The sequence below is a fragment of the Anser brachyrhynchus genome (assembly GCF_964034855.1).
Source record: "Anser brachyrhynchus genome assembly, chromosome: 6".
Taxonomy (NCBI): Eukaryota; Metazoa; Chordata; class Aves; order Anseriformes; family Anatidae; genus Anser; species Anser brachyrhynchus.
The window spans coordinates 14,497,978-14,519,949 of NC_137700.1; the positions used below are offsets into that span (position 1 = coordinate 14,497,978).

Genomic DNA, 21,972 nt, shown 5'->3' on the forward strand with positions numbered 1-21,972 from the left:
CCTTAAAATCTACTGCTTTTTCCTCTGTTAGTCTTGATAAAGTGTTAATGAAAGCTAAGAAAAAGCTTAGCAGTGGGACAGTACAGCAGCATTCTTTCTTGTGATAGATCCTATCTTTGTCTATCAGTAGTCTTTCATTAGCCACAACTAAGACTGTAATAAAAGGAGATCTGTGGTCCTTTGAAAGTGCATCAGATGCTTAAACTATGATCCTGTGTTTTGACCGTGAGGGGGGAAAAAAAAAGTCTGTCATGCCTGCCTGGCCTCACTGAGGCTTGATGCGTATTTTCATTTTAAGATGGCAAAACCAGGACAAACTAACCAACTGAAATACCTTTGATCTAAAAAGATGTTTTGGTTACATATCCTAAGACTAAACCCTAGGTGTTTACTACCTGGGTTTTAATGTGAATGATCAAGCAAGAAGGCTATTCCATTAAACACATAAGGCTTTTCAATATTCTTCACAAAACCAATCTCTTAAGAAGCAGAATACCTTAAATTTAAGAGAGTAATACAGAACCAAAACAAATTAATTAAAAAGAAACAGAAAAGAGCTTTGTAGGTATACCTAGACTGAGATGAGATAGCAGATGAAATAGTGGAAGCTGCTAATGACATGTTCTTGGACCCAAGGAAAGGCTTAGGTTGTGAAAGAGAGCTGGGGGCTGCAAGCACTCTGCAGAAGACACAGTAAAAGCATGAAAGCATGTACAAAATAATTTCACAGGGACAAAAATCACGATATCAGAACCAAGATTTGTCGGAGTTCAGGTACAAGAGGACTGCTGCATAGTCACCAGGAACCGGTTTTCTGTAGTGTACATCTGCAGACTTACAGAACAGCACAACCAAGCAACATCCCTACAGAACACAAGACAAAATGCACACATAATGTAAAAAATCTTAAAAACAGAATGTATTGAAAACTAAAACAGACAATATTTCAGGACAGGACTTTTGCCAACAATACATATTTTTACCTGCAAAATCTGAGGATGTTTGAGTCTGAATTCAAGCTAAACATTTTAATATGAAAGCAATACCAGATAAAAGATTCTCCTTAAAAGTTATTGGCATTATTAGTTGAGTAGAGGCATTTGTTTTTGAGGAGTGTATTAGATAATTCATTTTTTTCATGTTACAGTTTCAACAACAGGATAAAATTGCTTAAGCCATATCATTATTTCAGGTGACATGCCTTTCAGCACAGTTCCGAATTACAGTATAATACCTTATTCAAACCTCTTTTGCTGGCTGGATGATTGGTTTTCTTGCACTGGAATAAAAACACTGGAATCCAGTAGGTGATGATTTGGAAAAAAACGACTAAAGTGAAAAACTAAGTAGTTGGTATACGTATATAATTTAAGTGAAATAGAAAAAATTAAACAAGAAATAGAGCTAAGAACGCTTCCAAATCTATTTACAGAATTCTAAGATATGGCAGACTACATCTTAGATCTCACTTATTTAAAGTAGTTTGTATTACTGATTATGTGTTTTTCCTTGGATTTTTTAAAGCATGATAAAATATAAACATTTTAGGAATATTAATGTAGCAAAACCCAAAGAATGAATAATATACAGCAAAAATTCACTCCTACTATCCCCAAAACTACTGTAATGTGACAGCAGCATAAATCCCATCTATTTCTTCACAGACTGAGTCTTATCGCTTCTGATATACCACTCCTAGAAACTCACATTAGCTCTATAACTGAATTGCATTAGAAAAAAAAACGTAGATCAAACTATTAGAGATGAATTGACTTAATACTCAGTGCACTCAATCATAAGATGTGTGGTTTTACTGGTCACTGTGCATCCTGTTCTACTGACATCTGCTACAATATGATAAGCTCAATCACATCAGTAAATTACTTTTTTTATTTTTTTTTGGATCTTCCACTTAATGTTGTACTTTAGAAACACTATTAAGACAAGCTGTGAGATGTTGTTTTGGTTTTATTACAAGCAGTGAAAAAACACTTTTGGTTTTAACCCCAAACTTTTTTTTTTTGAAAATGTAAACTATATACCAGACAATGCTATTTTTTAAAAAAATATATTTTTAGGACAGTTTTATTTTGCAAGTTCTTTGCAAACATGAACGTACTTTAAAATAAGAAAAAAAAAACACAACAAAATACATAAAAGCATATAAAAAGGCTACAGCATGTACATACAACATTCTTAAGTTTAGAATGTGTATGCAGCATTTCCAGAGCCATACAGGGGTACATCTGCGAAAGGAAAAAGCAACGAAGCGTTACCTTTGGAAGGAGGATGAGAAAGACTCTTGCACTACTGAGGTGGGAGTGGTTGCTGGCGGTGTCATCAGACTGGCTGTATTTTGAGCAGCAGTAGCAGGCTGATGTGCTGAAGCATGTGGTGCAGGAGCAGAGGCAGAGCTGGTAGACACCGGAGCATGCTCAACAGGGATACTAATTAGAGTTAAATTAAATAAAACAAGAAGCATCTTAAAAAGGTGCATATTTAAATGTAGAGCATGAAACCTATGTTTGCACCCGAATCTGCAAACATAGTAGCAGGCTGTGTTACTGAGAGAAAAGCACAATGGGGGGAGGGGGGGCGTGATAAAAAAGACATTTGTTAGGCCTTTTCATATGAGCAGTTAAGACTGTAATGCAGTTTTTGGTCCTGACTGAAATTTATCCCAGATCTGATACAACACTGAAGTCCTCTTCCCACCGAAGCCAGCAATAGGGAGCGTGGCGTGCAGTACTTCAATAGTTGTATAGACCCTGTCACAAACTCTTTGAGTTAGGATAAATTTCACACGATATTTACTCCAGGAGCTGAAGTTTACATTGAAGAGTAAACCTCCAAATTAGATGAAGAAAAGCAGTTTAAGGGATATTATTACAGTTTTGTAGCAGCAGGTTTCCTGCAGGTTCTTAAAGTCTAGAGATACAGCACACTTTTGTGCTGACTTCAGTCAGTTTTCTGCCATATAGGTACTGGAAAGATGTGTTTAAGAGTCCACCGATCGTTAGCTCATCTCTGCCCTAAATTCACCCCATGTTATGCTGGCCAACCTATCAAGTGATAAGACAACTCACCTTTTTATACATAAGAAAAGTATGTAATGAAAAAAAAAGTAGCATAACATTTTACTATCTTAGGTTTAAAACCACTTGGGTGATGAGCATGCGTTATCCTTGGGGTCCTCTTGTGGCACAGATAAAATAAACATTTATACTTCTCTGTTATCTTTGATTGCAAAATAGATTTAAATGAACAAAGTCTAGTCTTGTATCCTGTGGTCATTTTGCTAACATCTTGCACTGCTTGCTATGTGAGTGTGCAGTGCTCGTTAACATATTTTAGCCTTACACCGTCACTCAGATTGGAAAGTATTATTCATCTGTTACAAACAGACAAATTGGGTAAGTTGATCCATTAAACAACCTTGAAAGATAACTTAGAGTTAAAAATTGAAACAATCTTTTGTGAGGTTCAGTTTGTCTTCCACTAGCTCTTCTTAACATCCAATGAAAAAAATATATATATTTTGATGGATTTACAAGATTCTAGGTCTTTGCTGATTGTGTCAATGAATTGGATATTAACAAAAGGAGAGTAATATGTACATTCATTATTTAGTTGTCAATAAAACAAATAAAAATCACTATGTCATTTAAAAGTTCTCGGTGGGGGAGTGGGGAGTTCTGTCTTTCAGCCATTCTGTCTAATATTTTCTTTTGCTTCTCTCAGAAACCGATCTTACAAGTTGCACTCCTCAGGAGCTAGAATGAGTGTTTAGTACTTCAGAATTCAGGATACCCCTTGCTCTTCAAGGGACTGTCCCATTTCCCCTGTCCTCCTCTCATACGACACCTTGTTCTGTGGGTCTGGTAGTCTAAGTGATGGCGTCTCTTATTTCAGCTAAGTATTTTACTGTTTGATTAGCTGAAATGGAAGCATCTTTGCTACATCCACTGATTAAACATAGCAAGTGGACTTTTGAAAATACTCATCTTGTTTGCAATTCTGGATTTCAAATCATTATGTGAAAAACTTTTGCACCACTTTTGCAAAAGTTTGTTCATTATAACCTGCATTTAAATTCAAGATTAACTCTCCCTCTTGATGCATTTGCATTATGTTGTAAATTTTTCCACTTCGTTAATACTGCATCAATTAGATAGCTATGTAGCAAAGTAGCTGTATCTTACACATCACAGCTATGGATCATGGGCTAGTCTATTACTGAGTTTTAAGGTAAAGGAATACTCGCACAATTCCCCCCCCAGCAACAGCAGGCGCTGGAATTTTCACATTACATGATGTTGACTCAAAATTTTGTATTTACACATCTTTGATTGAGCAAACATGAAAGGACAAACTGTACATTATTATATTCCATTTTATAATGGATTTTCATGCATGTCCTAAAAACAAACAATGATTACACCTATTTTGTCTATTTCCACTGAAATGAAAATTGCTACAGATATCAAAAGAATCAAAACTTCATACCTTAAATAGAAGAAAATAGTGAGGTTACTTATATGTGTAACAATCTCCAAAATGTTAACCAAAACACATACTCATTGATACATACTAAAGAAAAAAAAAATAGGAAAGAGGAGAATGTACGTAGACACGGACCTGTATGGAGACAGATGTCAACTGGACAAACACATATGAACTAAATGCAAATATACTGAAATACCTTAAAAAATTTAAGAGAAATAGAAAGAAATTTTATCTTACATGCTGTAATAGATTTTTAATGCGAGTAAAATGTTAGAGGCTTGGTCACATTCCTGCAGGGCAGAACACACTAACTGTTCAACAGAAAAAGGAAGTAGAATAGATATAAATGAAATATATAAAAACCTTAAAACTCAGGGTGATTTCACTACATGTGTGTACAGTTGGTAACTAATTCTCTTTTTATAGAACGAATTCAGACTAACTTGACTGTTTTTAACTGACCCACTATGAATTTTAAATAGATATTTTATGTAGATATTCAAATATTTTTTCCCCAAATTGCCTCCTTTCTAGAACTTCAATTTATTATTATTATTATTTTTTAAGTTATTCAGGTGTGGAAGAATTTTGAGAGTTTGTAAATGTGAATGCTGTTTATAAAAAAGTAATCTATTTTAACAGCTTCATTATTAAGTTTTCTATTTTAAACAGGTATTCTGTACACTTTTAGTATCTACAGTATTTTGCATTTTAAGGAAAATCAAAGGAAATGTATCTTCTGAAACATCTCTGTATTTGTAACAAACATAAAATGCATGATGTGAGTAAGTTAAGTGGATGAACACAAACACATACTCAACTGATTTTCACTCATGGAAAGTAACACCGATCAGTAGAGGTTAAGAGGATAATAATGGTTAACAACCATAATGAGGAAACAGAGCAACAAATGCACTCAAACATTAAAAATAAACTGCAGATGACTCTTCGTGATCTCAGTAGAATCTTAAATTATGAGACTTTCTGTCCAAATAACAATTGAATAGATTATTACAGCTGCACTTAGTCTCCTTTATATAATGCATGAAGTCCTTTTTGTTTCAAGTCATCCAACAGATCTCTTGTATAAAATTGAAAATATATGGGACAAAATCAAAATGAATAGGCAAAACTTATCTGTTTTACATTAGCATTTTTAGAATGAAGTGCTGGAGAAGATATTTAGAGAAAGACTGTGGAAGAATTTTGCATTTGAATATGGGAATGCTTGTAGAAATACAGTGAATAGTATCAGCTGCTGCTTTTCTGCAGAAGGTGCTTAATGGCTCTAGCCTGTATATTCTGGATGAAATCCTTAAGAGTGTCACTTTAACATGTAAAATCCATGGGAACTTGAGGTTGCTGGAATTTATGGAACTTACACATCTGCCTTTTAGGCCACGGGCATTTCTGTCTGGAAGAGTTAGAGATTGTTATTACCAAACCATTCCAAAGCTCCAAACCAGGTCAGTTACGCAGTTACACGTCACAGTGTACCTTTGATTACTGGATGAAGTTAGAGGGACTTTCTGGCCAGTAGTGATGAAACTGGCTTCCCTCTGACTTGTACCCGCTCCAAGCCTCACAGACCCCTTGGAGGCCACTGGCTTAGCATTGTCAGTGTTGGCATCCTTGGTGCGTGACTGAGGAGGATGCCAAATACTTGAGGTCACATACTGTGGCGCATGTGTAGTAGCTGAAGGCCTGGGTAACAAAGATTACAAGGGAATTTGTAAATGAGATAATTGTTATCATGTCACCAGATTCCTAGATAATAGCAAGTTTTTGAGGGAGAGGGAGAATTCCAGCCATAGAAGAAGCTGGTTCCTTTAACAGAAAAAGGGTTGTTTGTTTTTTCTTGTTTGCAGAGATACCTGGTGTTCTCTATCCATGCTAAATACAGCAGCACTTTAGAACACTAATACCTGCCCCTTTAAGGCAGCAGTTATTATTTGTACGCAGCAGGCAAAGCTAGGGCAGGAGGGCCACACAAGAAGACTAACAAAGGTGCTGAACCTCTTAACTGAAAAATCAAGTCTGGGTTTAATAATGAAGGCTTCATTTGTCTTTTTTCCTGGAAGATTTAAATCTGTAAATACCTCGTGTCTTCTTTTTGTATCCCCAAATTCCTTACACCATAGGAGATCATCATGGTACTGCATTTGAAATCATGACAAAGCTTGACGGTTCCTTACAGCTTAAGACCAGGAAAGGATTTAAGAATTCAAAAAAGTACCTTGTGTTAAATCTGGAAACCATATTGCTAGGCATATCAAAATAAGACACATAGCAAAGCTGTGATGATAATGGATGTGGAGAAAAGCTATGGTGTGACAAACCATGCAAGATTAAGGCAATGTAGTGTGACACTAACACCAGTCATACATCAGAAACTGTTCCTGGTAAAATCCAAAAGAAGAGATTTCAGTGGAGCAGCTGCACAGTCCTGTAGATGGTTTTGCAAAAGTCAAACAGCTACTGAAATGCTAACGTGTTACTTCCGTTTTCAGTTTAATTCATATACACTTGTTACGCAGGAATCGAGGGTTTTATTTCATTCTTCTGACAAAATTCTTATTTTACCTAGTGTTCCAAGTGCCAGTTACCATTGCTCATGTCATTAGTGAGGATAATGCTTACACTTGGATTTTAGTTCTATGCGACCTTTGTTCAAATGTGAGAAGTCTTAAAAACAAAGTAGTCGTGCACTGTTTATGGAGGGATGAACAAGGCAGAAAAGCAGTGAGGTAAAATTTGTTTCATGGCATGAACTAATAAGAGGCATTTCTTTGCTCCATTAAATAATCGATCAGATTAATTTACTTTGTTCCAGTACTTGTGTGTACCTTTATAGATATATTTCTATATGTAACTGCAAAGTGTGCTGAGATTCTTTGGTAGAAAACCACTTTTGAATTGAAAGAAGTTACTTACAGTGGTATGTTTTGAACCTCAAAGCCCAGCAAGAATAAAACAACATATGCAAGAATCAGATATAAAAATGTTCTCACAATACCCAAAAAATTCTTACTTAGATCTTAAAAGCATCTTGAACAACCTAGACAAAGTTTAAAATGGAAATTGTTCTTAAAACCCCATCAAACGGGCAACACTCCATTTCAACAAGACTTGATAAAAGCTTCTCATTTTTCAGGCTTATAAATTGAGCTACTTGATCCCCCCTTCCCTGTTTCATAGTCTGTTACCATCTCATAGAAATTGGAACTCTACGTTAAAAAGAAATGCCCAAAAACTTGCTTAGTTGCAACCCCTATCCTTAATTGTCCACTCAAATTGTACAAATTTCATATGGCTTTGAGGTAAGAACAATATGGGTAAAGTGGAAGCAAATTGAATAGGAAGAAACAGAACACGCAGAGCAAACGTTACCTCTTTTCTGATGCTGCTGCAACATTTTCCTTGTCTCTGTGAAAGGAGGGGATACCATATGAATAAAATAAATGCAACTCTAAGTGGTGGTGGGGGAAACAAACAAAACAAAAACAACAACAAAGAAAACCAACCACACAGGACAAAGGAAGATGAATTGAGGAGAAATGTTTGGTTGCCAAAAGCATCCTAGAGTGGTTGCTTGTAAATATAGCTGAGAGAAACACCTTCAGCTCTCCAAGTGAAACCCACTGAATTTGCAAGCTTCCTGTGAGCTTTTTCTCTTATTCAATATTAAAGAAAAATGAAGAAAAATTAACAGTTACAAATCTGGCATTACCTACATATACAACTTCAGGCATAATTTTGACTTTAAATTAAGGTTCACTTTTAAAAGAAAAATACAATCATATTCCAGCAAAACATAATCTGATGCTAACTCCAAGTGGTAAAAATCAGACTTGGGCAGTCCTCAAGGACCCAGTACTATGAAGTGATACGGAATTAAATAGTTAACAAAGACTCACATTTGATGGACTGTATATGTCTGGCCTCACTTAAAAGTTCTCTGTCCTGCCCAAATAAGTACTAGTTTTCTCAGTTCTAAGTTTGATTAGAAACAAGAAAAGTCACCCCTTCAGAAGTGAGAAATAAGTCCACCTCAATTTCAGTGATAGAACATTAAGCTGTTATCCTGTAAACACTCACACACTCTTACAGAAATAAATGATCAGTTTAAGTGCAAGCAACTGCATAGTTGTGGAAGAAGTTAACAAATGGGTATTTTTGTGAACACTATAATCCTTAAGCTCTAGACTCCTATGTTTGAAATCCAATTGAGTTAAATAACTGAGATAAGTCTCAATATTTAGCAATATGGTGGGCTACATCTTTTCTTAGTCAATAAACTGTACTGAAATTTCAGCATGTTTAAAGTTAAAATATGCCAAATTAGAGCACTTTCCATAACTGGGATCTAAAATTACAAGACACAAAGCAAATGCCCTCATTTAACCAACTGAACCTCCTTTCTGAAAAGTTCTTCAATAGAAGAAATACAAGAATTTATTTAACTTGTTTTGCTGAGTGCCAATCATTGCCTTAAATTACATTTCAAAGACTGTTCTTAGTATTTTCCACATTATTAGTAGTATTTTATATACCGGTCTGTGTTTATTTATGTACACATGCATACATACACACATACACTTTCCTTAGTTTAGCACCAGTAAAGTTATAAACACCAGTCCATCAGCAAAGATTTGGGCATAGATACTCTCTACCCTCCCAATTTTTAAAAGCTCTTGACTAAAACGTAACCCCAAAATAAATGAACTGAAGCCAGACTTTCAAACACAGAAGTAGATCTGAAATGAGCCTCAGATGTGTCTAAGAATATTACTCTGGTCAGAATGGAAGAACCTGACTTGAACATAAATACCACCTAATAAGATGAATTGTTCACCACTCTAAAGCAATGAGAAACCAAACACTATCTGTATGGTAACCAAGCCACAAGTTCACTGGATTGTCCTGTGTTGGAAAGCCAGGCTGAAACAAAGTGGGGGAGGATGGATTAGAAACTGGTCGGGGATACAGGTAGGATAGGAAAGTGTTAGCATACCAAGGGCGATAATCATGCACCAGACTTAAAAAACACAGTTGCAGCCAAAAGAGAATAAGGCATTGTTTATTTCCAGCATTACCAAATATTCATGAAAAAAATATAGGCAAGAGGAAAAGGCAGGCAGTTAGGGGTAGGGCAGAAGCAGCATTAAGCCTCTGGCGTTACTATTAATTTGATTGAAACTCTTCCGCTCTCCTAGCTGTGGCTATACTGAAAAACGCAGAAGAATGTCACTTGACTGTAAGGTTGGGATTTTACAAAAGCTTTTTCCCTGAGCATATCAGTATAGGATAATGTTGAATGATAATGGCAGGGGGAGTTTTGAAGGTTACAGATAGAGAGAGATGTATAGTAAACATACTTCCACAGAATAAAGCAAAGGAAAAGGCAGAGAGTAAAGGAAAGACAAGCTCAAAGGCACACAATAGTTCCTTGACGGTTTGCTTTCAGGAACTATTTCTCTTCCTAGTCAACAGGAGTAATTCCTGTTCTGCTAACGGTGAGAAAGGGTCAAGATCAGATCGGTCTTTTATTGGTGATACTCGTATTTCGAGGAACAGGCTATTGAATTTCCAGCCTTTACATTCAAACTGTTTTTGCAAACTAAATGCAGAATTCATTTTACTTTTGAGTCAAATACATCGCCGGGACAGGCTTGGTAAACTTGATACCTTTACATGAAAGAATTTGGCTCAGAATATTAGGAACAGTTTGTATCTTTGCGGTTACACAGTCTGCTCAAATAAACGACACTAGTTTTGAGCTACCTGGGCAAGATTTAATATTAATGTTTTTCTTCTACAGTCCCTTTAGGTACCTAGCTAAAACGTCTTTTGATAGAAAGGCCTTAGTCAATGACTATTTGAGAGAACACTGCAGCTCCCACAGCTTTCATTAAATATTGGACATTTCTCAAACGAGACTTTTATATGCAGCAGACTGTCTATCCCAATAACTCGGTATGTTATACAATGGAAGCTATGAAATGTTTCCTTCTCATAAAGCTATGCTACGTGATACAGTCATAAAGACGGAGTGAATGGAATGACTCAAATAGAATCCTTCCCTCCCCCACAATAGCAAGAGCTGTATCAGTTGGGGTAACAAAATGCTAAGTTCATTTGCATTGTGTTCATTCAGCTTGTGCGTTCTAGTGGACACTAAGATAGGACACTGAGAAACTTCAGAGAGCTTCTAATAACTGATTCTGATGAATCTGAACTGTATGTACTGGACAGCAGAACACTTTTATATTTGGAAACCAAATGTAAAAAGATTTCCAAACAGTCACGTACATGTAACAAGCAAATCGAGATTCTGAGAAACCTGAGAAATCGAGATTCTGTGCATCTACCTTCACCTTAGAGGACCTAGACTCTCTTGAACACCTACTTGCTGTTCCACTAAAACGTAGACACAGAATCATTTAATTTGTAATGAAGATCCAAAGGCATCGGGAAAAATTGGCATCCTGAGAGACCACACGGTCTTTCAACTTTTCTGTCTTTCAGTACTGAAGCAATAAACGAACACCATAATTATTTATTCTCAGTATTGCCATGCAGCAAGTTGTTCTCATTTTACAGATGAGGAACTAAACAGAATTGTCCATGGCCAGATAGAAGGTCTGTGGCAGGGCAGAGAATTGAAATGAGTCAATCCCCAAAACTCAATTAAGTATTTAAAATATCAACTCTCACCCTATTTAGTAAGAAATCATGGAGCTATTTTTATAAATATTACTATTCAGTTTATCAGTATTTTCCTGTATCGATCATCCAACAGTCTTCTATCAAAGAAGATGCCTCACAGATCTGTTGTCAAAAAGTAAATAGTTACTAAGACTTACAGATTATTAGGGTCTATATCTCTTGAAATTAAAAATTCTGTTTTTCTAGCAGCATGTTGTGAATTTACAGGACTTTTCCTTATTAGACTAATAATAGCTTTCATCCTAACAGATGCTTATATTTACATAAACATATTTATCTACGGATAAAATTTCCTTTTAAGAAATTGAAGTCACAAAATAATTTAAAAAATTTTTCTTATAGGTTATCTAGGGAGAAACTTGCATGAAAGTTATTTCCTAATTGTCTTGCAAACATTTTTTGACTCGAAGGCGTAAGATACTGATACTGTTGGAAACTGTACACTGAGCTACACTAACTGCTGTTCTGATCCAGTGAGGCATTTTCCAGCTTTCTAGCTAGGAATTTTTCTATAGACACATGAATATAAAAGCATTGAGATAGCTTCCCCCCAAGCTATATTTTTGTAACTGTAACAAACTATTATCTTAACAAAGACACCATAAAACACACAAAAAAATCATAGGCAGTTAACTGGAGACGACAGAAGATGACTATCATGCTGGTTTAGTTAAAACTTTAGCTTGGGATCAGAAAAAAGGAGTAGAAGAAGAGCTAGTCTCTCTTTTTCAGCCACTGTAGTTAAGAATGTGAGCAGCCCACGCCAAAACGATCACAGTATATCCTGCTAGTACGTCTGCTTTTCAAAACAGGGAAATACGTGTCTCCCAGAAGGTATCCTGGTTTGTGCAGACAGTGCCACAGAATAGGAAAAGCATTGCCATATATTCAGTGAAAAAAAACAGCCAACTCATTCTCAACAAGTAGTATGAAACTCAAGTCAAAGCAGCTCACTAAATCACAGCAAGTACCTCCTATGGATGCGTTTTAGTGGCATCTACTAGTATGCTGTTACATTAAGCATTCAAATAATAAATACATCTAGAAATACAGCAGCATCTGCGTTTGTGAAAGGGAAGATAACTTGTCCAAGATTTATGTAGGGACATTTGGCATGCAAGTATGTACTCCAATTTATCTTATTGGAAAACACAGCACTTTAATAAGAACAAAGACTGTAAAATCCTGAGTATACAGAACTATTTAAGCTTGGGTATTTTTGAGCTCAAAAGCTACTGCAGGTAGTTTTCCCCTATCTCGGCCTTAACTCTGTAATCAGATCTATCTGAACGGTTCCCTCTAGCATTTTAGAACCCCATTGGTAAAGCACAAACATCTGCCAGCAGGCACCTGAACACAGGATCAGAACTTTCAGTTTGTATTTGTGCACTTCTTTGTCTACAGTGCTCACAAGTTCAGCTATTGTACACTGGAAGCGATTCCCCAATCACTGAAACATTCTCTCTCATCACAACCTCATATTGCTCCAGGGCAGCTGAGAGAAAAACAAGAACTCATTGATCTCACTGTCAGCTGGCAGTTTTTTAGAGCCAATTTTTAATTTGTGCACATTGATGGTGAGAAACTTCATACTTTCTCTACGTGGCATTTTCACCCATTTGTAGGTGTATTAGTGCATCTTTTCTGCTTGGTTCCTGAACCAAGTAACTAAGTGGTACGAGTTACAGCAGTTGTCTTTTTTTTTTTTTTCTTTCAGAACGTGGATTACATTTTATTTCACAGATTCCCTTAAGGGTTTTCTTACCTTCCCTCTCTCTTATTTGTAATCATATAACATTTTAGTCCACAACAACAATTGTTTACATAGAAATGAACTATTAGGAAATGGTTAGTATTTAGCATAATTCTGCTGACATGAATGCAAGTTAGAAAAGCAGAATAAAAGGAAGCAGTGCCAGTGCTATGCCATCAGCCAGTTCTCCAGCTTGTCCTAAACAACACCCTGTGAACCAGCCAGAATCCACAGACCGCAGCTCGGGACTTTGGGCTTACCCATGCCTATTGGAAAGTTGCTACATGCAATAACTGCTTTTTCCTTGTTGGACTGAAGGCGATGGCAGAAAACAGAGTACAGTAAGAGATGAAGGCAGTGCTGTGCACTGGTATTTTGGTTAGCCATTGGCATCAGTGGAAGGATGCATACAGGCATCTCAAAAGTTGCACAGAAGGAATGAAAGTAATGTGAATTTCTGCCCATGCTGAAATGTGGACAGGAACATGCAGAAGAGTGAGATGGTAAAGGAGAGATTTTAAAATATAGTTCACTACACCCACACACAAAAGTGAATCTTGACCTTTCACAAGATCTGTTAGGTTATGCATTACTTTATATATTTTGAGAAAGATTTCATTGTATTTGCTTGTTTCATCTGGAGGCCTCGCTCTTTCACCTTTAAGTAAGTGTATTCAACTGGATACAGCAGACCTAATGGCTCCTATCTTTGATCAATGGGTTCTACAGAGAACCGGCTTGGAAACAAGCAATCTATGGTCTCTGAATTCACTTCTCCCACAGAACTTCAAGGAGTATTTGCAATGTTTTGGGAAGACATATTTGATCAATTTTCCCTTCTGGTTTCACTCCAACATTCCATAGAAACAACTGAGTTTATTCACTATTTCTATGTTTTTGTCACTCTTCAGGCACTAAAAGGTGAGTGAGGATCAGAATAAAATGATGTATTTATTTAGTGTAGTAATCATGGAATGGCTCTATGATTCTGTGATTGCTACACTAAATAAATACATCATTTTATTCTGATCCTCACTCACCTTTTAGTAATGATCCTTAAACATTAAAAAAAAAAAGCTAACCACAGAAGTCTGCTTTATTTTGTGTGCTGTTGTAGAAAAATAAGCTACATCCTTCAGAAGGACTTTTGCTAATCTGCCTAGCATAAAGATAGGAAGTTTTTGACTGCTGGTAAGTCAGCAAGGCTAACCATTGGAAATTTTGGCAAATAAAGGGATGAAGGCACCTTAGCTTGTCTTGGTGGTATCAGATGGCTTTGTTAAGCAGAACAAAGAACGTTACTGTGCTTGGGAGCAAATTTTAGCCATTTTTTTATGAATATTGCAGAAGGCGGCTGATTAAAGAAAGCCATCATGTGGTACTACCAAGATCTACTACTGTCATGTACTGTGCCAAAACTCTAAATTTTTACATTTGCAAAGTGGAATTTGTTCAAATGTCCCGTTATTTTCTGAAGGTGTAATGACAGTCCTAGTCACTGAAGCCTGTGGTAGACACTGCTAAAGAAGCCACAGAATCACTTATTCCCTGTGGGAACCTGAGTGTACAAGCGAAAGATTGGTCACCCCTTCCTGTCCATGAAGAAGGCTTCAGACAGCTCTGTGATACATGAGTTTGACTTCTCAGAAGTGATAAAGTAGTCCCTAAAATATCTGTCCCTTACTACTGAGGATATACTCCACAATTGTATGTAACGAGAGAGAAACTGCAATGAAGAGAAAATGACCTCTACGTTTTAACATAGCAAAAAATATTTCTTCTCCTACCCATGCAGGCAGGCCTGAAAAGAGGGAGGCAAGGAAGGGAGCCACAGAACCTTCCTCCTCTTGCAATTTTTTCATGCACAGAAGGAAGAGAGGTCAAGTTCTCATGCCTGCTTTCTTAAAGGCACACTCTTGCCACGTCCCATCAGCATGCACTGCATGCAGTCAGTACTCCTGCTGCAAACTAAGCGCTGTAAGAGGTGAGGAGGAGGCCATTTGAGTAGAGGACAAGGCAACAGTATTCAGGAAAAGGGTTAGTTTAGATCAAACGGTCTTACACCACAGCAGAAGATGAGCATTTCCCTGTGTCATAACCAGACAAGCAGATTTACCTGGAAGGCCTTTTGGTTTTGATTTCCTAGTGGCATCAGCTTTGCTGTATCTTCATTAAATGCTTATAACACTAGGCTTTACTGGCAATATTGCGAAGGGCAGGGTACTAATATCACTATCCACGTACTACATTTTACTATACTTATTGACATGGAGATTATTTAGAAGACACTATTGTCACCAACCCGGTGTCCTTTGCTCAGCAAAACAGCCATGGTTCAGAATACATTCAACCTGGGAGAGGTTCGCCTGCCCCTCCTCAGAGCTATTTTGAAGTACTACATGACTCACTAGTCTTCAGTGGGGAACCTAGCCTTAGCCTTATGTTCACTAACTGAGACTAGTTCTCCTAGGCGAAACAGCGGACTTCCACAAATGGTCAAGAAGCGCTGGAAGATGGGTTTGGTTAATCAGGAGCAACATACAATGAGAGATGAGCCTGGACATGTTAAAAATGGGACGTAACCAGGCCAGCCTTGACCTTTAGCCGCAGCAAAGCTAGTGGCTTCTCAAAGCTACTGATGAGTTCTCACCAGATCTAAGCCTGTCACAGCCTCCAGCAATGCGATGTAGTAGAATGACAAATGCAACCCAGTTTCTCCACCTTACAGAAAAGCCTGCCTCCTCCCCAGGAAGGAAAAACAAAGCCTGTCAATAGTTACACAAGGAAATAAATGTAACGTTCATTTCTGGGGCCCTAAGATCACCATGACAACATAAAAGCAGATTTTTGAGGTGTAAGAGTTAAGCAACTACAAAGCAAAATATAAACGAGAAGCTGGAGAGAAAAAAATGACTGAGTTTAATTAATGAAATTCAACAGTTTGGAGAATTTTTATTTTTTTAAGGGGATTGGACTAACCAGTAGAAATATGCTGTGGTAAACAATCTTGCATTAGGGATTAATAACAACACCTTCACAAAAAGGTGTTTTGGTCTTTCATTTTAAAAGTTTTAAAACTTACCAACTACTGAAGATTTTTTCTATTACTTTTTTTTCTGTGCTTACATAAAGAACTGAAATTCTAAAAGCTTGTAGAGCATTTAGATTCTATTTTCTAGCCTCCAGGGAAACAGATAGTAGCTATATCTCTTTATGAGCGAGTACATGGTATATATGCACCGTTTCTTATTAAATCTACAGAAGCAGAGGTAAGATGTCCCTTAATTACATTTGCATTAATTTCATACCTAACCAAACTATGCTTTTCTGATCATTAAAAGGTATCTTTAAAAGTAACATTAAACATAAACATTCATACATAATATAGACATTTTGTTTTTAATTATAGTACATGCAATAGGTGTATTTGAAATAAATAGTATCCATGTTCTGTTCATAAAACATTAAGGATACACAATTCTAGTTTAAGTGAAAACTCTCTCATGTACTTATTCAGAAGACTACTTAATTTGGTTGAAAGTTACAACTGGAAAATTTTTTACTCAGCTACATCTGTTGTTTAAGAAAAAAGTGAACTGTGTTGATATTTTAAATTTTACCACAATCTTCCACACAGAAATAAAATTTACCAACTCTGAGTTCATGTCTGATCTAAGCAACACTCAGAAAAAGTTAAAATGTTGCTCTTATTTTATGCAGTTTCATTATGCTGATTTTCCACAGATGCTAGTGAGATAAGATCAGAATTTGTTTGTGTTCCCATAAGGAAAATATAAATGAATGTTGTACATTAAATAGTATGTTTACTGAATTGCTATGGTACTTATATTGAAAAAAAGTGAAGTGCATTTTAGAATGATATACTGCCCATGTGGTCTTAAGTAATACTCAAACATCTGTTTTTTTGTTTGTTTTTGTTTATAAATGTCAGCTAATTTTTTTTTCCTTCTTTAAACACTCATGTATTTGGTTGATTCATGCAAAATCCTCTGTGAATAGGAGCTTTTCCTGCCCACAAAATGAGAGTTTAAGTGTGCCTTGTTCCTGTACAGACTGTTGATATAAATTGCAGATGCTTGAAATCAGCAAAAAGTGTAAGATTTTCAATTGCACACATTAATCTCTTTGATCAGAATTACTGCTACCAGATAAAGGCACCTAATCTGCAGTTTAAAGAATTTTATAATAAAATTATTTCCTTAACTGGGCTGTAGGCAGGGCTGCAACATAATTAACCCTCTGTTGCTGAAGGAGAGACCTATGCTTTATCACCAGAAACTTCTGCTTCAATCACTGCTAAGGACTCCTAATGCAGATTGCTGTAAGGGTTAACATCAACTGTTTCTATGGAAACCATAAATGCAGTTTAATTGAGTTGCATTTAATGATCAGAACATAAACTAGAAAGGGAAGTGATACTTCACTTGGTGTACTTTATACAGAAACGTGGGGGCCTTTCGGATAGATGTGCTGCATTTTGACTGACACAGTTTAAAACTGAAGCGTTGTTGTAATGCTGAAACAAAGATCCCACTCCAAGCAGCACATATTAGTGTGGTACCTTTGCTGTGTGCGCATATTAATGCCATTATTGCCAGAGAATGCATAGTATTCAAATGGATGTCTGTGATGGCATTACCAATAGGTTGTCATCTAACATCTATCAATGATGCCATGTTCTCATTCACAACTAAGAATGTACTTGTTCATTTCTGTTGCTGTTTTTCCAACTACTTTGTCAGGTTTATTCTAATTCACCTAATTTAAAGGTCAGTAAGAACTACGGGTCATAGGGAAAAGGTTTTTGACCAAATTTTCTATTGTGGAAAGAAAAGTTTACCCTTTTTCAATAATCAGTTGAAGCAATTATTTTTTCAAAACAGAATAAAGTACTGTGTAAAACAGGCACATAATTATTTTAGTTTTAAATCCTTTTATTTCAGATAATGCATGCTGCTATATACAGAAAAATGTGGGTCAAAGCAAGAACAATACAGAATGGGCAACACATTTCTTAAAACTTACAAGATGCTTTTAAAAGCTTCAGTGCACCAACAGTACTATATATTCTTCTCACTCCTAAACACATCTAGCAAAAAGTCCTGAACAACCACATTCTATCCCTATCTTTCATCTAATGACATATTCAGGTTTCAAACAAATCTTACAGCAATGGTTTTAGCAAATAACTTTTGCTAGCATAATATATTGAGGACAAATAACACCGCTAATGTCTTATTTCAAACAGCATTATTCAACTACGCAAACTAAGCATGCTGTATTTTAGCGAACTTTAGGCTAGGTTCAGTCAGCTTTCCTTTTCATCTTGCTTTCTCCTATTTAATTATCTTTACAGCCTCAGAAAAACTCATTAAAAGCCGAATTCCTCATCCTAAAGTGAATAACTTTACTCTCATTTTCTCCTATAATCTAAGTCAAGAAAGTACAATAGTAATCTTTTCCTTCTATCTGTATATTGAAGTTACATTGAACATCATAAAGGACAAAAGCTAATCTATTTTGTATCAAAGAACATGAACAGGATTGTATGATTATTTTTACTTTTGGTGACAGTGAGTGGATTCCAGGCTAACAACAGAGATCTATCAAAGACAGGCACTCAGAGAAAACCCCTAGCAGTAAGTGTTTCTTGTATGTGTGTGACACTCTTAGGCTCTAACTCAGGACAGCAGTTAATTCTTTACTGTAATTCTCTGTCTCACATATTTGCCCGCTAAATGTGGGCTTTTAACTTTTAACATTAAGGATTTGCGCCGACAGGCCGTGATGCCAGTTGCGCAATTTGGCAAAGCGTGGGCTGTTACGTTCCGTTTCAAACCTTTCCCTGTGGCATGAAGAAAGAGAGAGAGAGAAAGACAGAGACAGAGAGAGAGAAAGAGAGAGAAGAAAAAGAAAGGAGGGAGAAAGAAAGGGGTTAGGGAACATGACTACCACTCCCCTGCCTTACAACTAGGGCAATAGCAATTTATTTGGATTTTTTCCCAACTTTCAAATCAGTGCGAAGAAGGCTGGGCGATCCTTTTTAGACTGTGTATGAAGAGTTTTGCAGTTTTTCATTTCTGAGAAGTAACTTGATATAACTTCATATTCTGTGACTTTTGCTTCGTATTACAGGGCTGCTTTTGCTAGAAATGCAGTGTAATCCCAGTGTTTTCCTGCCAGCGGATTCTCTTGGCTCTCCCCTCCCCAACCCGAGCAGTCAGTGAAAGTTAATTCAGTACAAGAGCAAAATCAATGCAAATATTTTCCATTCTGTAGTATCTAGGTCAATGTGTATGTAAGTACAGATAGATACATTGATACATTTACCTTCTGCTGTCCTGTAATCAGCCACAGGTTTCAGCAGTACTTTCTATAGGTTTTCTCAATAGGAGTGAATATAAGCACTGACAGTAGCATAAATATTTCTGGCCATAATTTGGCCAGAATGAAGTGGGATTTTAAAAAGCACTGTCCTGTGAAATGTCAACCACCTCTTGTGAATACCTTTGACTGCAGACTGAGGCACTTGAGCAAGTTGCAAGCAATGTTCAGCACCTCTCAGAGCTTAAACTTTTCTAGATGTTCTAGAGTTTGAATTCAGGTTTTGCAAATAAAAAGGTGGAGGAAGATGACATGGGATGAGAGCACAGTCAAGGAGATGTATATCAAACAGAATGGAAAATGTTATTTGCAAATGTATTTGATTCATTGCAAACAAGTATTTTTCCCTTCATTATTTAAACCCCAAATGCAAGACAACCGTGTTAATGCAGCAGAACTCGAGAGCGAAATCAGCCAGACAGAAAGGAACAGACCAGGCTGGTTTTAATCTTCAGTCTGAATATAGCACAAGACAATAAACAGAGTAAATGTCAACAAATTCACTGATATTTCTAATTCTTCTTTCTAAATCTAAGGGAGTCTTGGTGTATGGCTTCTTGAATTGTCTTTCATATTTTTAAGTAATTAAAAAATATGAAGTATTTCTAGCTGAAATGCTGAAAATTCATGGTGACATTTTTTCAAGTCACATTGTAACATACTAGTTACAGTGGGTCTTACATTAAATTTAAGAATTCCCTTACTGCTTCAGAGATATACCCCTCCATTCAAGGAACCAGTATTAAGAAACATCTGCTTGACTTGAAATGGATATCATCTTTCTGGGAAGTATTTCATAACAATCATCACAACAGCAAATTAATGTTTTCATAGCAAGTTACAATTGTATGCGTGCCTTCAAAATGGCAGTAACATGAACAAAAGGCTGTCATGCACTGCACTCTTTAGGATTAACAGAAAGAATGCTCTGCCACCTGAAGATTCCTAAGCATTTTAGTTTCTGTTCAGAGAGCGTGTCAAGAAGTTGGAAGGAGCAATCCAAAAGTAAGTTGTACGTTCTTTTTCCAAGTGTTTGGAAGAAATCTTTGGCATTATATGCTGACTACACTGAAGAAATGACACAGGGAGACAGAAGAAAGCACCAGAGAAGGATTGCTCACAGTATGCTCTAGGACCAAAGTTCTCCATTCTAGCTGTTTAAGTTTTGGAAAATAAAGTGTGGTCCCCCCCACCCCCAGAATGGCAAAACAGTTCAGGATTAATGCAACACTGAATTATACAAGACTGTTTCCACAATTCCAAAGAAGCCTTTTGCTTTTGGGAGTTCAGGAAGCCTTACAGCTGATCCCAAATGGCAGGTATGGGGCAAGGTGTGGTTGTACAAGTTACAGGGTGTCTGGAGAAGATACTAACAAGGAGTTTCTATACTCCATTACTGTGGTGGGAGAGGAGAGGAGAGTTCAAGCATGAATTTTGTGCATCTGACACAGGTCCTTCTATCCTTTACAAAACCAAAAGTGACAAAGGACCCTCCCAAAAGATGGAACAGATGGGGTCCAATAAACCCAAAAGAACATATGATGGACACATGCATAGCCAGGACTACTGCTAAAAAAAGTCCAGATGTGGACTAGGTACAATGCTTGAGGCAAGCACCACGCCACCAAGATTAGGCTATCAGTCTGCTAGGCTATCAGTGTGATAGGTAGGAGGCCCCTTGCACCAGAGCTCATACCCATGGCACTATACCACTGCTTAACTACCCAATATATTCTCTTCTGCCTCTGCTACCAATGAATGTCCTTAAATTTCTCTAGGTAATGCAGCTGTGCCTACATACATTCAAAATCACTACTGTCCTCGTGAGAGGGAAAAAAAAAAAAAAGGATAACACACACTGATACCTCCAAACTGCAGAAAACATGCACTGTACAGCAGATATAGTCACGTACTTTAAATTACTTCACTGTTCTCAACATATCTAATACCATGTTAATTTCCAATACCTAGTATTTTATAAACCCACAGACAACAGCTAGAAAGATTATTTCTTTAAGAGAATATGCTACTGTCAGATATGCATATAGGGGAACTGTTAGATTCCGTACAACATTTTAAATCCCACCATAATAAGGATTTGGATGTGTGCTATTACATCAAAGCACATAATGCACAAGACGTTCACTACGAATTAGGCTTGCACATTCGAGGGAAAAAATGAATCCACAAGGAATATAACGTCAAGCCTGATACTCAGACATCCAGCCATGAACTTCAGCGAACCGCAGTGGAAGGCTTATAGCAGACATAAACTGAAAGTAAACGTATTGTATTTTCACAGGGATGATGACAGACATCTTTCTCACTGACTCAACATTTGTAACTTGCTGTGATCAAAAGCTCAAAGCCTTTATGAAAGACACACGGCAGTAAAAAGAAGAAAAGGAAAAGTAGTAGTAGGAAAAAACACGCAAGTGGATCGAGTATCAAAAACACATCACAAACCAGCCAGTTTATTAGAGAAGCTACCGTGATATAGGGATTTCAAGTATGCAAACAGAAAATTACGCTGCATGCAGGATGCTCCAATTAAACTTCAATTTTTAAGCTGTGCAAAA

General features: G+C 36.8%; 1 protein-coding gene and 1 long non-coding RNA gene across 8 annotated transcripts in view; one reads left to right on the forward strand and one right to left on the reverse strand.

Moving 5' to 3' along the window:
- LDB3 (LIM domain binding 3) overlaps positions 1 to 21,972 on the reverse strand; it is a 121,830-nt gene that overhangs the window by 25,598 nt on the left and 74,260 nt on the right. For 3 of the 7 annotated variants that reach the window (XM_080597931.1, XM_080597933.1, XM_080597932.1), the window contains exon 9: positions 17,926 to 18,854. The exons of 1 other annotated variant lie outside the window; for it this stretch is intronic. In XM_080597931.1, the coding sequence (XP_080454057.1) occupies positions 18,758 to 18,854 (97 nt within the window). In that variant the 3' untranslated portion in view covers positions 17,926 to 18,757. Of the gene's footprint in view, positions 1 to 571; positions 680 to 2,276; positions 2,448 to 6,003; positions 6,211 to 7,896; positions 7,933 to 17,925; positions 18,855 to 21,972 lie in introns of those variants that run through there. 3 more of the 7 variants (XM_080597928.1, XM_080597927.1, XM_080597929.1) reach the window with 3 other exon arrangements.
- On the forward strand, positions 7,940 to 18,856 carry LOC308197464. Its single transcript, XR_013952951.1, has 2 exons — positions 7,940 to 13,913; positions 14,036 to 18,856. It is a non-coding gene; the product is annotated as an uncharacterized lncRNA (long non-coding RNA).